The 17,917-nt window shown below is 32.7% G+C and overlaps 2 protein-coding genes across 3 annotated transcripts; one reads left to right on the forward strand and one right to left on the reverse strand.

Annotated features, from left to right (window-relative positions):
• The first annotated feature begins 1,824 nt into the window (after positions 1-1,824).
• LOC146163576 (large ribosomal subunit protein mL48-like) lies at positions 1,825-3,224 on the forward strand. The gene is made up of 4 exons (XM_083383166.1): positions 1,825-2,050; positions 2,155-2,339; positions 2,557-2,761; positions 2,867-3,224. Exons 1-4 carry the CDS (start codon positions 1,880-1,882, stop codon positions 2,951-2,953), a joined length of 648 nt encoding a protein of 215 aa, XP_083239292.1. The 5' UTR covers positions 1,825-1,879; the 3' UTR covers positions 2,954-3,224.
• Positions 3,069-16,931, reverse strand: LOC146163577 (rho guanine nucleotide exchange factor 7-like). Of its 2 annotated transcripts, XM_083383158.1 has the most exons (18): positions 16,753-16,931; positions 16,168-16,276; positions 15,996-16,090; positions 15,352-15,545; positions 14,866-15,003; positions 14,519-14,642; positions 13,955-14,014; positions 13,186-13,329; positions 11,455-11,620; positions 10,871-11,055; positions 9,493-9,619; positions 9,006-9,121; positions 8,542-8,647; positions 8,263-8,343; positions 5,866-5,959; positions 5,413-5,467; positions 4,843-4,916; positions 3,069-3,413 (listed from the first exon to the last, which is right to left on the reverse strand). In XM_083383158.1, the coding sequence occupies exons 1-18, from the start codon at positions 16,846-16,848 to the stop codon at positions 3,344-3,346; spliced, it is 2,034 nt and encodes a 677-aa protein (XP_083239284.1). In that variant the 5' UTR covers positions 16,849-16,931; the 3' UTR covers positions 3,069-3,343. The 2 variants fall into 2 exon arrangements, with proteins under 2 accessions (XP_083239284.1, XP_083239283.1); XM_083383157.1 differs by lacking the exon at positions 3,069-3,413 and having other exon boundaries at positions 3,809-4,916.
• Positions 16,932-17,917: the final 986 nt, after the last annotated feature.

Consider the following 17,917-nt stretch of genomic DNA (forward strand, 5'->3'; position numbering starts at 1 on the left):
CGGTAGCATTCAGTATTTCTATTACGAGTTACAATGAGTTCTATTGGATTCAATACGGTACCATTCGGTATTTAGTGTTTCTATTACGAGTTACAAAGGGTACCATTTGGTTCCATTCCGTACCATTCGGTATTTAGTACCACCCGATTTACATATAAAAGCCTGAAAAACTGATTGTGCGATTAATATGTCTAATTTAAATAATAGGCCATAAGACTGCTTGTCAGAGAATCAAGTCTTTGCCTAAAACTGAAGCCTGTGGTGGGCTACGTGTTTCGCTTGGGTTTGCATTTGGCCCACAGAAAATAGAAAAATTTATGTTAACGATGAAGACATTGTAGCTTATGTATTAATAAAATACAAGACTGGGGAATAGAGCCCAACCCAAAACATCTGCAGAAAACTACGACTTATCCAACCAAACCTAAATATCGTGTGGTACTTTTTATAATTTTGGTATAAGGTAAGTTGAAAGAATTTGTAGTTCAATATCACAGTAGTTGTTAAATAGCTTCCCGCGAAACTAAGTCACGTGCGACAACAAATCTCATTTGACCTAATTCGAAGAACGTGGTCTCAAGGAGTTATATATTTAAATTTGAGATATAAATGTAATACATCTATTACTTTGATCGCATGTAAGTCAAAACTTTATATTGTTTATAATTAAGTTAAAATAACATTTTTAATTTAATGTTGTGATTTACCAAACAGGGAAATCACCATTTTCGCTACTACAATAATTTAATTTTTTTAAACATGTGCTTAAACTCGTAGTACTGTTTTATTCCATAAACTTTTTATCGTGTCTTATAATTAATTTTAATTTTTTGATTTTATTGATGTACTGTAGTTTTTGTAATTAAGGCCACCTATATATACTCGACAGACCAGGTTTTTGAGTGACTGTAGCCTATTTATCAAACGTATATTGCTAAGATTAATGTGCAAATTCTAAAAAATTCTCAAATATCTCACGGCACCATTAAGCATAAGAAAAGGAACCCCGGTTGAGAACCACTTGGTTAGGGTAAGAGCGGGTCATTGGCAAAATTACAATACGATTTATAGATAAAGCTTTTTATCGAACTTCGAAGTTTGCAATAGGCCTACTGTAAATAACCTTAGCAGTAAATCGTATTGTAATTTGGCAGATCCGTTTACAGTAGTGCAAATTGTTTGGTAAATGGGTGAGCTGGAAAAATAGCCTCTTCTTTGCTAGAGGTACGCCACCTTATACACAATACTTTAAACGAGTGTTTCTCAAACTGTGTGCCGCTGAACTTTTGTAAACAAGGAACATAACCTATTTTTAAGGGTAAGCATGCAAACGTTTAATGTACACCATTCATATAACTGATAATATGATGATATTCACCTATATCTACTTTGTATATTAAAATAAAATGCTGCAAATGTTTTTGTTAAGTGTACCACAAGCTAAAAAGTTAGAAAACAACCAATTTTACACGTACCCCACACTTTTAAAGGGGTTTTATTGGGGTTAAAGAATACAAAGTCGCTATTTGCCTGGATCGCTCTTACGCTTGCATCCATAGTCTCATACAAGATTATGATTAACATTAGGGTATGGGCATTTCCAGAGTTTTGCATTATTTCGTAATCTATTTGAATTACTTTGTCAGCTGTGTAATAAGTGCCTATTATCTATTTGCATGGATCGCTGTTTTACGCTAGTATGTCATTGTATAATACTAATACAAGTTTGGAAAGTAAATTTATAGTTTTGTTGTATGTGACTGTGCAAGAGTAATTATCATGATTGCTGCAACAAAGCTTGTTTGTTTTTAAATTTGCAGATTGATTATTATGTGACGTAAAACTTATTTACATAACCATCAGTTAAGGTTGTTGCAAAATGTCTTACAATCTTGTTCGTACTGGGCCTGGAATTTCTGTTTTAACAAAGATTGTCAGCCCTGCTGCAAGAGTGGAAACAACATGTGCTTTGCCATACATCTGCAAAAGGTTTCGAAGAAGGGCACCAGAGCAAATTATATACAGAATAAAAGGTCTTACCGGCGAAGAAGTATGTGTTACTCTATTTACCTTACCTTTAAGTTACATGGTATTTATTGTTGGGAGTCACTAAACCAACAGTTTGTGTTTACATTTACTATGATTTGTGTTCAGAGTCGAAGACATTTGGTGAGAACAAAAGATCCAGTTAACGACCTTCCAGATAAAATGACGAGACATGTTGAAAACTACCCTAGTCTTTGCTTTAAAGTTAAGGGCTTTGATATGGTTCTGGTTGAATCCCTTGCAACAGCCATACATCGACTGATGCAAAGATACTTGGTCAAAGTTGATAAAGTGTAAATACAGTCTTTAAGCATTAAAAAAGTGTTTGTTTTTTGTGTCAGACGTTACATATTCTGGGGTCGAAATTCAGGGTTTTGTGGCACCGTAACATAATTTTTCTGTTTTGTTTCATTGAAAAAAATAACTTTAAACAACTTACCTTTTTTGCAATATTCTTGCATATAGGAGTTGAAATTTGCCAAAAAAAAACATTTTGTTATAAATTTTCAGATACGCAGAACCAACTTACGAAAGACATCTTAAAGAACTGAAGGGCAGTTTGGATGCAAAAATTGAAGACATATCGCCTTATTTTATGATGAGTTATCACACTAGGGTTATTAAAGTCCGGGAGGTTTCGGCAATTCAGTTACCAATTTTATGTCAAGTTTTGATGCAACTCGTTCCTCAATCAGTGGACCTGCAAGTTGACCAGGTTTGTCAATTTTCGGAATTTTTCAAGGCATTTTTTGTTTTAAAGAATGAAAGTGGTTACATAATGATAAATATGTCATTGTTAAACATTTATTTGTATTAACAGTTCACTGAAAAGGACACCGAAATCCTATTTAAGCGACGAGTTGGACTGGAACGTTTGAAGGAAACAATTACAAGTGTCAAAAAATGATAATAAACTGCCCTTGTTGTTCATTGATCAAACAGTTTATATAAAATTAAGATCTAGCTTACGGTCCATGATTTTTATTGACACACTTTGTATTATTATAGTGAACACATTTTTAGGTTGCGCTATTTTTATTAACATGTCATTTCGCAGAAATGTACACTGATTGCATGTAATAAAAATTTACAACCCACTTGCGCAAAAGTATATAAAGTAAGAGCTTTAATGTTAAAGAAAACAATCATTTATTGACTGTTAGTAGGGAAATACATACATCAGCTGTTTGCTTACAAGTACCGGTTTTTGGGTACAACTGAGCAGTTATTATGACAAAGCATATTTTATAATTGTCAGCCAGTGGTTACAAATCATTCTTTGAAAGAGTTTACTTCTTCACCTCGATGCAGTCTTTTTGTGATCCCGAAACGACCCTTGGTTTTCCGAATCAGTCAGTTTTGCTGCCCTAAATGTATATCTTATTTAACAAATAAAACTAATACGCTTCAACCATTGGTAACGTTGCTACCAAAAAAGGTAGCAGATCAAAGTAAAAATATTATTATCTCAGTTATAATATTGTGTTTGGTTACCACAACTCAATAGTTATTTATTTTACTTGGATAAAGTTAACTAAACCACTGAACAAAAAGTATTAAACAATAGTCCCAGCTTTTGAAACTCCTTTGCCTTTGGTACATTTTACAATTTTTGTTTAGGTGAGCATGCCATTATTAGTGAACATTGACTAACTATTTCTCCAATAGGTGTTAAACTTGTTTACCTACAAGCAGTCAATTTAATGAAATTCGCTGACTGTAAGGGCTTAGTACATAATGCTAGTTGTAAGTGCAAAAAAAATATGAAAAACATAATAATGGTTATATTCTGGATTCGGCTTATACCGCTACGCAATTACAACAAAACAAAAGTAAAGCAGTAAAGGTTATGTAGTGACAGCAAAGTACCTTTTACCAAAGGCGTGTAACAGAAAGCAGAAATTATGATTAAGGCGACTTGGTGATTTACCCATGCCGCAACTGAGATTGCTAAAGTAAATAAAAAAATTCAACTTTTTATGCATGTGTACTGTACGCATATCTGCAAAATTTCACGAAACATAATTTAACTGTAGCATTCTATTTAAACATGAGCATAAACAGTGATTTGGTTATGAATGTCAGTATGGTCGTTATTTCAAGAGTTATGTGCAATATTAGGGATTCATTTGGAATTTTCAAGTCTGTTGATTTAGTACTTTGCAAAGAATCAAATAATTAGACCGTTAACAATAAATGTTGGTTACTGTGGTCTTGCAACAACCAATATAGTATTAAAAACACCCATACTATTCATGTTAAACACTAACATGAACACGATAGCAAATGTTTCCGCAGCTTTACATATCTCAAGCAAACACATAAAACGAAAAAATTCAACTGAAAGCTTTGCAGTGGTTGAAAGAAGTTAATACTGAGATAATATTTTACTTTGTTTGTAAATTACAGAACAAAATTTAGTGTCGTGATGTGTAGTATACAAAAAGTCCTGCCTTAAAATGGGTCTAATTTGCTTATTTTATTCAGAGCAAAACTATTTATGAAGAAATCACAAAATGGTGTCATCACTAAATGGTATACCAATGTCAAATGTCTTGTGTTTCAAAGAAGTAGATTAGTTGCATAAGGTTGATTTTAATGGCCGTATCCATTTGGTCTAGGCTGGGCCACATTGTCTTGCAACGTCAACAACAGCACATAGCAACCGAGAACTGAAAACGTTGATGCAAACATAAACCGAACTGAACCATGCAATTTTGATGCTAGCAGTCAGCAGGGGACTTTCGACTACTCTGGTTGGAGGCATGATTGTTGAGAGCAGAATTTGATTCCAACCTGCGTATTATGGCTTCAAGGCGTCTACGTGACTTGGACTCTTCTTCCAGGTTTGATCTCATTTTTCTTTGGTCCTGCAGAAAAAACAACAGCTTATATGCTCATTGCATTAAACTAGTTATTGAAAACAGGGAGTTTTCTGCTTAAAAGACCTGCGATAATTACTGGCAAAAAGTTTATGGAGCAAAGCTAACTTATTTTTTAGCCACCTCAGCTCACTAAACTTTACACCAACGGTAGCAAGTCCCTGATAATATACATACCTATCATGTAATGTTAGTGTTTTAGATAGGTTACTGTTCGCAATTTACCAATTTATTATTAAACCTACTAGTGAGCCAAGATTAGTTTGCATGGTTTAAAAAACTACTTAAAGCAAGTCCTAAAAATTAGCTTTCTTATAAAAAGTCTTGATAAAACATCGGTATACTTTTTCCGAAATGTGAAATGATAGTTTGATTACACATCACTAGATTTGTTTTCTAATTAAGTTTATATTTTTCTTATATTCAAATCACAAACACATTCTTTTTTTATGTAAAAAAATATTGCATATAACATTTTTCAAACCTGTATTAAGATTTTCACTTGATCTCTTAGCTCGTAAACTGTGTCGACCAAACTCCTAAATAAATATAATAAGCTGAATCACTTTCCAATGTAAAAAATTAAAGAAAGATTCTGGCTTTGAATCAGATGATATTTGGTTGTTTATAAAAAAAAACGTTAACATAAAATATTACAAAAAAATATATACTTTGCCATATAAACTAGCATTATTAGTTTATGTACAAAAAAACACTGTGTATAAAAATGACAAAAAATATAGTTAAAATATATGTAAAACCGCCTATAAAATTAACCACTGTGGTGATGCCTATATGCCTATGGCGAAACGTTTGTGTTATATTTTAAGAAGTGTTTGTATGTTTTATAACTGTTTTGTTGACATGTCTAGTAAACAACAATTAAGGGAATGTCAAGAAAAATATTTAAGATGTACAAATGTAAAACAAATCCTACTTTTCCTCAATAAGTGCATCATTTTCAGGGTCTTCAACAATGATCTTCTCTTCAAGTATTGAAGTTGTGCGATTTTTTCCTTGGAACAGAGAAGCTAAAAAAGTAAAACATATGCCAATTCTCAGCCAAGTAGTAAACTATAGCAACAAATGAGAATTTTTATAACCATAACATTTGGTATGAGTAAAACATTTTTTCACTAGTTACTTAATAGAGGTTGCTTATTTCTTAATGCAGGACAAAACCAAACTAACCTGAATTTCTGTTCTACGTAAAGCCCTGAAGAAAATGTTTAACACAATTTTCTTATTATTTAACATAATCTTAATTATTGGCCAATAATACTGTCTACAAATTAAATTACCTTGTGACTGAGATTTCTTCTCATGCATGTCAGAAGTAATGTGACGAAAGAAATTCATTTGTCAGATAAGGTTAAAATATTCATATACCAAATTAATCAAATGAACATAACTACATACTAATTACAAAAATACCACAAGAGTACTACAACATAGCAATGGCCTGAAAAGTCAATATAATCAAATGTTTCTACATCTAAGTAATACTGAACAGTGAACACAGCATACTGTTTACTCTGGTTTAAAACATGGAGCTAAAATTGCACTGAAAGATAAACATTTGAAGTTTAATGTATCTACTTAACAACCGCAAGCTTACAAAAAGTTACAACCGATACCTGTCAGAATTTTCAGTGGTGTACTGACGAGCTATATCTAATTCTGACAAGTCTTGACAATAATGAAAGTTTCTTCCAATCTTGACAAGGTTTATATTTGCACAAGTGTGTCTTGGCCAGGGAAATCATGTTCTACACTGTTTTCTTCTTTTGAAATGTTTAATTTAAGCAAAGTTGCGATTTAGTCATAAGTAAATATTGCTAAGAGGCAATGGTTGATTGTAAAACAACATTTTAAACAACAAAAAAAAAAAGTGAAATAGTATTGATATATTGTTAACCACAACAAGTGAATATTAGCATCTCTACCTCGTTATAATATTCACTCACTTAAAACTAAGAGTCAAACATTAGCGCATTACCTTTTCAGGTATTGCTCATTTTATCTAAAATGTTATGATGCTAAACCTAAAAAAATGACTGATTCTGCATAAAATTGCTATTGTTTGGGTCAAGCCAAGCCACTACCCAATTATGTCCTGTGCGACAAGTACAAACACTGTGATAACAGAAATGTCAACACTGGCTCTGGCAATATCAACAATGCTCAACTAAAATCACTTTCAGCTTTTGATAGATATACGGTTACTTTGGTTAAGCTGGTCTTAGGTGATTACTGCCAACAAAACAAGTTTCTTGGTAGTATTAACACAATGCAAATACAAAAATTAAACAAAGACAATATACCTAAAAACGATATATGTTACATTAACATCTACCCAGACTGACCGAGACCCCAAAACGTTCACAATAAATAATTTAGCATGTTTCGCACATCACCATTAGCTAAATGCCTCCATCTCATAAATTTTATATTCGTCTTGCTGAAAACAGCATATGGCAAGTGGTTGAAATGCATTTCTCCGAATAAAAAAACAACATAATTTCACTCCAAACTAGTTGCACTTGTTTAAAGTAAATTTATATTGTTGTAAGTTTGCTGATACTTGCAGATCAAGATCTTACTAAACACATGGATAAACTAAAAATATTTGAAATGAACAAGGTTTTGTCTACAACAATCACTAATGAACTTACTTTCAGCAAGTAACTCATTTTTCACCTCATACATGCAAGTAATAAAAGCATTTTACTCAAAACCGAGGCTAAGTAAACTGCAATACTTGCCCAGACTAAATAAGTTGGAACGCCTTCAAAGGCCCTCACAGATTGCATGCTATATTTATACACAACAATCACTTTCGCATCGTTGGGTGGACAAAGCAGGAAATTACATCACAATTCTGCTGACACATAATGAGCTACTTGCACATCTGCGCTGTGGCGCGCATGTAACTAGGTGATAAGTAAGAAGACTTGGTGACATACTTCTACATTCTCAGTCAACAGTTAACAACAACCAGGACAAGGTCAGCTAAAGTATTCCAATGTAGAGCTTGCAAAGTGGCACTTTAAATGTTTTTGGCTGCGAGCAGTCGTGGGAACACAAAACCGGATACTCACGATTGGCTGGTTTCTGCCTTTCATGCTAAAATTAGTTTGGGTAGACTCTCAGAGTTAAAATTTATCAGTGGTTGCTCAGTTTCTTTTAACTGTGCAATGTACAAATATTTAATCGCCAATCAATCATAATATTTTTGGCAATTTTTACTAATGATAGGAACAAAATCAAAACACTATTTTTTTTAATTTGAAAAAAGGAAGTTAAGCATAAAAAGTTTTTTGTTTGTGCTTACATCTTATTGTGTTTCTAGGTAGAGTTGGAATGCAGTAACTGTCGAGTACGCCCAAAATTTCCTGTTCCTCTTCAGCCTTTCCTGTGGACAATACAAAATTACACAGTCAGGAAACAGAACAAGGTGTAAATTTAAGTAAAGAAGATAACGAAAAAATATGTACAATAAGGTGGAAAGTATAAGTGAAAATGTAAAGAGTTGCTAGCACTTGTTTTTTTGTTGAAATAATAAAGACTACCCTTGTTTTCGAATTAAATCGTGATTTACTTCTTGAAGTACCTTTGTCAATAACAGGTTTTTCCACATTAATAACTTCATCGATCTCACTTGGTTTTCTATCCTTCTTTTTTTTCTTCTTGTTCTGCTTTGGGCTTTTGCTTCTCTCCTGAAATAAAACAAATATTTTTAAGACAAATAAATCATAGCCTTAATCACTAAATTTAAATAAATCTGATGTCTAGTTTGCAATAAATGTCAGATGTATAGATTGGATATAGAGAAACAAATGAAAGTTTGATTTTAAAAAAGAATTAAAAACATTCAGCCTACAATCACTTTTTAAAAACATATTTTCACAGATAACCAGAAAGAGCAATGTTTTGTCTGCAAAAAAAAATGTTTTGGGTGCTAGACCAATAACTGCTTAAGAGTAATTCCTTTGTTTGAATATAATAATATCATTATGTTTATTTTATGTCTATTACATACTGGGGGCATACATAAAACACAAAGGTCTGTTTTACCACTGTCCCTTGGTCTTTTCCATTGCTTAAGTTGAGGTTGCGACTTGGAGCAGAAGGTCGAAGACATCGTTGACACCAGGTTTTTTCACCCGTTGCTGAGACATGAATGTGTCCGTCTGTTGGAGACAATTTGTAAACATGTATATAAGGTAATATTACCTCATTAAGTGACAGCAACCACTGAATCTATACATTAAAATGTGGACCAATGTTGTCAGGCTGAAGTTATAATGTGCAATGTAAAATATAGACAACGATTTCAGACCTCCTGTGCTTGATACAATGTTGGGTTAGGAACTGTAATGGCCAGGTAGGCATCTTTAAAACATATAAAATTTTACCTAATATACATCCTAACGCCTTACCCTACCTGTGTACCAAATCAAAGGCCTTTTAAAGTTGGCACATAAACTTAAACAATGCTGAAAAAATTGCAACAAAACATGGCCACACTTGCTTTAACACACTTAATTTCGAGCATTTATACCTGCGGAGTTAGTACAAGGGGGAGGTGATACTGTGGGTGATATGTGGGTAATCACTTCTACTCCTCGAGCGCGTATCGAGCTGATACCAACAGGTGGTGTCCGTATGCCAGGCACTGACGATGCATGCTAACACAAAAAATTTTGTTTAGAATATTCAAAGTAAAAGCAACACTCACAAATAATTTAAGTCAGGGGTGTGCAACCTTTTATACAACCGGGCCAAATATATGTATTCGGATTAGACCATGGGCCGCTTGCATATATCACGTCGACTACCCGTTTAAGTGACCATCACGAAAAGAAAACCGTTTCGTTTTTAGTTTATTGAGATTCAACGGAAAAGCTTTAAAATCACTTTATTGAGAGCTTTGAATGGCTTGCTTTCCCAACCACAAACCATCCTATCCAGGTTACCTTGAATTTAAGTGCTGGCAACCCGAGGTCTATATATTTAGATTGAGATGATTGCGGGAAAAAAACTACTTTTTAGTTGTGCGCAGAGAGAATTTTTTTTTTTTTTACAACTCACATGAACATTGAAATTGATTGAAAAACAATTACATTTCAAATGAGTTAAAACGATCAAGCTGCCATTCTTTATTATGCTTTGTATTGCTATATGGACCACAATATCAAAATCATTTCAAGAACAAAAAAATTTGCAGCACTCAGGGCAATACATACATTCAACTTTCACACAACTCATACACTTTCCACAACAGCATCCAAAACCCATTTTTGTAGTTTTATCTTGTTAACAGGCCACATTACTTTGGAATTACTTTCGTTTTTTCTTCCGACAACCAAGGAATTTTGCTATAAAGTTTGACTCAAAATTATAAACAAACTATAGTAATTAACTGTTAACAGCTACTGCAGCGATAATTCCATGGTTGTTTTGAAACAATGGCAATACAAAAGGCTATCGTTTTAGGCTATTTTGTTCGTGGAGGAATTATAATTTGCTTTAAGGTTAAAATGACTGTTGGCCGTAATTTTAGGTAAATCGCTTCCCACCTCGTACTGTGGTTATTTTAATGAACCAAAAAATTACATGCTATATAAGGTGACCTAGAGTTGGGAATTGTCAGGAAATTTCAATATTTTAACAGTTATCTAAATGTTTTGTGGTGTGGGCCAAAAATCAAAGCACTCCACCCCACGCCACCTATTTTGGTTCCGCGGGCCGCAGGTTGCACGCCCCTGATATAAGTGATTAAGAAACTAAGATTTCAATAATAGCAACTAAGGGAAAATTCACAGAACATTAGAAACAGTTGCAAGTGTTATGAAATCCATAGAAACAAATTGTTACTCAATCAATCTTTTGCAACTGAAGAAACATTATAGTAACAACATAAGTTTTGAAACACTAACCTTTGGTGGGGGAGGGATCTGGGTCACAGGGGACTGCTTGACAATGGGTGAGGGTGTTGGCTTGGTTGCAACGGGGGCAAGTGAGGTGCGCTTGTATTTCTCACACTGGGTCTCCAGCGACTTAAGCCAGCTCTTTTGCTCGTCCGCAGATTTGGTAATAACAATGAACTTCTCAAAGAGGTTTCCTGAGAATGAAGGGAATACCGGGTCAAAGTTTGCACAACCACAGGTAAGAGGTAACTTATTTTGCTGAGCAATTTTTCTGATTTAAATTGATTAAAATAGGATCTGGCTGATGACATATTTTTTGATATATTTTGAATGAGTAAAACGGAAACTTTTATGTTCAAACTTTTCACAAACCATTAGCGAACAAACTTAAAAGTAAAAACACATTTATTTTTAAAATTATTTACATAGCCAAGTGGATGCAACAGAAATTGCTGGCACAACTTTTTTACCAAAATTTAAAATGTAGTATCAAGTTTGAAAATAAATAAAGGTTACAGTCATACTAAAACCAAGACCAACAAACAATATACAATGCCCCAAGTTTTACAGAATAATTAGTGCAAACCTGATACCTGATATTTCAAAAGCATGCTGATACGAGGCACAGTCGGTCAGCTTTTTGGCTTGCAAGGCAGTGAGTGGAAGCTTTCCTTCGTAGTGGAAGCCACTCAAACGAGGAGAGGATGAAAGCATGAGCAGGGCGCTTTGGAACAGAAGAAAATGCCGCTCCTTGCGCTCCTAATTTAATAAAATTGATATTTAAAAAACAAACAAGAGTTTTGGAACACAATACACATGTTTTCTTAGTAATTTAAATAAAAAATACTTAAGTGTTAATATTCTATATAATCAACATTTTCAGCAAACAAGAGATTTGGAAATACAGTTGCAGTTTTCAGTTAATAACTCTCGATTAATTTCGATAAAAATATTAAAGCCCTAATATTCAGTAAATTTGACATTTCCTTTTTCACAAACGTTTAGGCAATAGCTCATGCCACCATCAGTGTAAAAATTCAAGTGGCGAACAAAGTGATAAAACATAAAAGAGAAAAAAGGACAAATGTAACAGAGTAAGAAGGCGATTTATAAGTCAGTTGGTAAAACAAGGTGTTACAAAGTTACAAAGGTATCGCTTTTTTTCTCCACATGATTTTTTTACATTGATGTTGGCATGAGGTATTTACCAAAACGTTTGGGAAAAATGAAATGCCAAATTTATTAAAAATTAAGGCTTTATTATGTTTACTGAAATTTAACAAGTTATATACTGAAAATTTTAACTGTATGTCTATATTGCAGTTTATTATAATTTTAGGTAAAATTCCATATTTAGATTTAGCTTAAATGATCAAAAGTGCTGGTTTGGTGACATTTTGGAAAGATCATAGTTTTTTAAATTAGTCATTCAATTTTACCATAGAAGAAAAATTAGGCCTTACACACATACTATATACAAATGCTAAACATATGTTTATCTTTTATTAATGAAGGTAAAAGTTCCTTTTTATGATACGACCCAATAACTGAAATAATTTTCAACTTTAAATTTACTACAGTTGACACTGTGTTAAGTAATTTGTTCAACAACCCAAGTTTTCTTTTTTTAGGTTCACAAAGTACAAATATTTGTCTAATGGCGACTAAGCTAAAATTAGATTTAACCAGGTAGTTGTAAAATAAGGTCTTGTACAAGAACATAGTAGGTTTCAATCCCTGATGTTTGTCAGGAAACCCCGCTTTACATCACAATACCCGGAAGTCAACTTCCATATATATAGGCAGCAGGGCTCTAAAATCATGTCTGACAGAAGTACGTCAGCTATGTAGTCATTAGGAGGCCCATTTAAGAGCAGATTGAAACTACACAATTTTCTTACTCTTTGTAAAATCTTGATTTTGAAAGAATACCCTAACTTTAAAAAATGTTAAAAATAATTCCACGATAAAAACTATCCCCAAATACAACAAAGACATAAATAATTAATAATTCACTATTTTGATTTGAATCAGTGGTAATAAACCTGTTTTGCTGCTGTTTCAAATTTAAACACAAAACTAGACTAAAAATGAACCATGTATAAATAGATACTAGGAATCATCTCTATAGTAAAGCTGTTGCCTGTTTCACACATTGACAAACAAACTAAAGCAACTTTAGGTGGTCTGGATTAAAGAAAGTTCCAAACTTAAATATTCTAATTTTCATAATTTTTCAATACACCTTCAACATGCACACTGTGAAGAACTACAATTATTTTATAATAAAAAACCTATCATTTATAAGAAACTATTTAGCTCACCTCTGTTCCGATTAGGCAGACAGCGGAAGATGAGTAGATGACCTGGCCTAGAGAGTTCAGCGACTCCCCTTCCCAGCCCTGGATGGAGCTAGAGAGCATGTGCTGTTCTGCCTCTTTCCGTTTTCTCGTGTCTTGACTCACCAGCTGAAAAGATGTGGACAATTGTAATACAAATAAGACAATTGAAACAGAAAAAACAAAAGATTTTTCAAGTTTTAAATAGGGATTTTCTGATTTTATTTGTTTAGCGAAGAAACAAGCTCACAATAAATTTACAAATAAGACACATTTTTGTTTTTTCGGTTCAACATTTAATAGAAGATATAACTGCATTTAAATAGAAGATATAACTGTTTTATCTACTTAGTGTTTGAAGTTACTTAAAGCATATTTCTAAAACTTAACAAAATGATATCATATAATACATTCATTGCTACATTTAAATATCTATATTGGCAGTTGTTGTTATGACATGTTTTGATCCCATCAAAAGACAAGGTTTGGTTTTATCTAAAATCATTGCAACTTATCGTCTATAAAATATATAGAAATACTAATCAAAAAAGATATATTGAAGGGTTGCAGAAAGCTTTATTATATTAAAAGAGTTGAAAGAATTAATGCTAGGGAAGTCCTGTGTTAATAGTGGTGAGTCATACCAAACTATATATAGTACTGTTTCAGTTAATCATACTTTTTCTGTTACTTACTAAGTAGAGTAACATAATAGTATTACCTAAATACAATGTTAAAGATGTAAATTTGCTACCTTAATTTTTTCAAAAAGCGAAATAGACTTGGTGAGGTGTGGTCTGTCAGGATGGCTCTCCTGTGAACAAAAAAACAGGTTTAAAGTTAAAATCAAAGTAAACTAAAAACATAAAATACATTAACAGATATCAGTCTGTTTAAAAGGCATTTATATTTACAGTTATTACATAAAATGTATCATATATATATATATAGTATAGTAGTATACTCAAGCTCTCCTTTGTAGTGAAATACACCACCGCTTTATAAAAAAAACTAATGGTAACAGTAAGATCACATCAAAAAGAACAAGCAGTCAAGCAGTGACTGTGAGCATTTAATTCTCTTTTAGAAATATGATACATTTTGTACTGCGGATAACTTTATTTCGGAAATTTGTACATATATAAAAACTTGCAAAAAATATATCGGTTTAATATCTCGTTACTGAAGTTTAAAATCTATGTCTAAAAAAGAGATTTCTTTTTAGGTGTGCTTACTGATTAACTTTCTTAACAATGAATGCAAACAAATTATAACTGAATGGTACAGCGGCAAGGAAATGTTAATATGATGTAGTTACCATAATATGTCGTTCCAGCTCACGAAGTATGTTCGGGTACTGCTCGAGCCTCTTAAATGGCTTACTGAGGTTGGAAGTGAGGAAAACATTTCCAGGAGCAGTTCCGCCCTTACTCTCCATATACCTGAGCCCAAATGTAATTGACATTTAATAGGGCAAATACAACACAATTCTTAGAGGTTTCACCATTGAAAAAATAGTTTACATTTGACAAGGATAGGCGTCCGGCAAAGGAAGAAAAGTTGAGGTATATATGCAGTAAACAAATGAATGATACATCTATGCGGTTGATTCGATATTACAAAAAAAATAGTAAAACTGTAGTGCTTTAAAAAAAGTCAAGGTACCGGGTAAGGGCTTCTCTGTTCTTTTGTAGGATTTGAACTGCAGAAGGGTGGTTAGCACAATACTCATTGAAAAGGGAATCAAAGCGCTCACTTCCTTTCACAAAGTTTTGGCCAACATGTTGCTGTAAGTAGGGCATTCTGCAATCAAAAAAACAAATCTTTAATATGTGATAATCAAATTCAAATTAAAAAATCTAGATAGCACATTAAGCCAACCATAAATTTAAAAAATATTTAAAAATTAGTGTGTTTTTATGTATGCAAGAGATGTCAAAATTTGTGAGAAAGCATAGAAAGCCAGACCAATATGCCAATGTGTTGTTGGAAAAATAGGAAAAAAGTAAAAGAGAGAGCATAGTGTTAATAGTGTTGTTGTAATAATAATGAATTTAACCATAATAAATTGCTAAGATCAACAAAGAATGTAAACAAAATGATCATCGATCTGAAAGCAAAAATATATGAATATTAAAAAAAAAATCTTACTTTGAAACATCATCTATTTCTCTCATAAATTTGGCTTGAAAATCATATATTTCTTCTAGATTTCCCGCAAGCATTTTAAAGTCTTTCGCAGCCAAAATATCATGCTGAGAACTAAGTGGTCTGAGGTATATCTTTAGCAATGTCTGAATCCCTTTGACATGCTCCCATTCTGTTTGAAGGAAATTTTGCAGAACCTAAAACAATAAAGAAACTATAGAGGACTGGAAAAAGTATTGTCACAACTAGCGATGTCCGATATTTAACTTTTTATTTGATCCTGCTAATTAGCAAACATAATGTGATTGGTCATACAAGCAAAATAGATGACACTGAACTGTTCACAGTACATTTTTTGGGGATTAGATTAAATTTGCCTAATCAGCTGTTGACCTACTATTTTTTTAATAAACTTAAATAATTTGCTGCATTAAATTGCAAGTCATGGCTCAAATTATAATTTTAGTATCCGATCAACAGCAATAGAAGCCTAGTATCTGAGAGTATCAATACCAACACTTTGCATCGGGTATCGGCTCCCATCTGGTAATATTGGACATCCTTATTCAAATATTATTTTACGTTTTAGTAAAGCTATGTTTAGTACCACAACAGTTGAACTTTAATGTAATTTTCTTATTAGAAACCTGCTGATAAAATTCCTGTTTCGTTTCTAGGGACTGGGCTGCATCTTCTTTAGCCTGTACTTGTTTTTGAGTGGATGGACTGTTTGACCGGTCGCCTGAAAAGTACCAATCCATTCAATTAGAATAAAAACAAAAGACAAGTAGGCACGTGATGTTTGGTGTTAAAATGTACCTGCTTCTCCTTTGACCTTTTTGATTTCTTTGACATAATTACTTGGAAACCAGCCAACCTTGCCATTGTACTTTCCCTCTGACCAACCACCATCATCTTTTGTGGTTAACTGTACATAGGAAATGTGTAGGTATAACACTTTTAGAGGTATTCATGTAGGAAAATCTCTCATTATCATATTTAGGTCTATACAAATATCAAGTTATAGTAGTACATAATAATTTAAGCATTTTAGCCAATCTTTTGTATCGCAGCACAGCATTTTCACTATGTGAAGGTAAATAATACCAAGCTTAATATAATACAAAGTAGTTGACTTTAGTTGTTTTACGTATTTGAAATACAATAGACCTAATTGACACCCCGGCAATAAAGAACACTTCAAAGTATTTTACATGAATAAAATAGATACCGGAAAGTTGTAAAAAAATAGGTAAATTAAAAAAAATTAGCTATGTCAAAAATAAAATACATGTGCCTTTGGCAAACCAAACAGATTAATTTTTTCCACAAAAAGATTTTTTTGAACACTGAGGTATTTAAGTGCTACTTTGACCCCTCAAACAACAGCAAAAATAGTTTTACTTGTATAATAGCTCCTTTTCCAAATGTCAGCTCATCCTCATTTTGACGCTGATATGCATATTTGGCCTTTACTTTGGGAAGAACAAACTCCCCCATTCTTTTTACAAATGCGAGCTGAAATAATCACAATGTTGAACTACGTTTCATATGTCTTTCATGTGGTCTTTTTATAAATATACAAATCTGAAAAATAACACTAGAAAATAAAAATAATCATTGTTTTTCAATTCAATGAGTTATTTCATCCAACAAAAGTTGTTTACCACTGAACTAAAATAAATTTAGAAATAAAAGTTTAGTCCGATGTGTGTGCTTATTATTTATTTTCAGTCAGTGTGATCCAAGATAAGTGTAATAAAAATGACAGCGCTGGTCTATCCTGCCATATTTTTGTTTGTGAGTTTATATTGCTAGGTTAACATTATTTAGGTTAGGGTCCGAGTTGGCGTTTGGGTTTGAGTGGGACAAGTATTATTGATATATATTTATTCTCCCATTTTCTTTCTTTCTAGCAATTTCAAATTTGACAACTCGTTTCGTTACTATAAAAAAGTGGCAGGGTTCCAGACCAGTGCCAAAATCACTAATACTCAACACTTGGTTTCAAACAAATGACAGTGTATAAACGTTAACATAAAGAATACAAATTCAAATATAGAGATTTAAGGTTTATAGTTTAGAAATAATTTTGGCCTGAACAATCGTATTGTAAACTAACGCAAACAAAGAGCAAGAGCAGGAAATGAAATACAAGTATATCCGACGCAAATATTGCCAACTTCAAAGTAAAATATACATAACCTTAATTAAAGAAAAGGAATAAACCTCACTTATTAAGAATAATTTGTATAAATTTGTAGCCGCTTTAACAATTTTCAAGTGTATTACATTTCAAGTAATATCAAGCCTTGTACGTTTTTTGTTCCGCTGGGAGAACATAACACAATATTCCCATCTGTCGCGTTTTTTATGACAAGAAACACAATGTCACGGTTTTGCTAGTTAAAAGTCAAAAAGTAAAATGTAGAAATAAAAAAAATGTTGAACGTGATAGCTAAAAATATTTTTTTGTTTCTTTATGAAAGAACGCCAACGTCAAAAGCTAATTGATAAAAAATCGCAAGGAAGTGTCAGACTTTTCGCAAGGCTGATTTTTGTGCTGCAT

The sequence above is a fragment of the Ascidiella aspersa genome, chromosome 2 (assembly GCF_963924565.1).
Source record: "Ascidiella aspersa chromosome 2, kaAscAspe10.2, whole genome shotgun sequence".
Lineage (NCBI taxonomy): Eukaryota > Metazoa > Chordata > Ascidiacea > Phlebobranchia > Ascidiidae > Ascidiella > Ascidiella aspersa.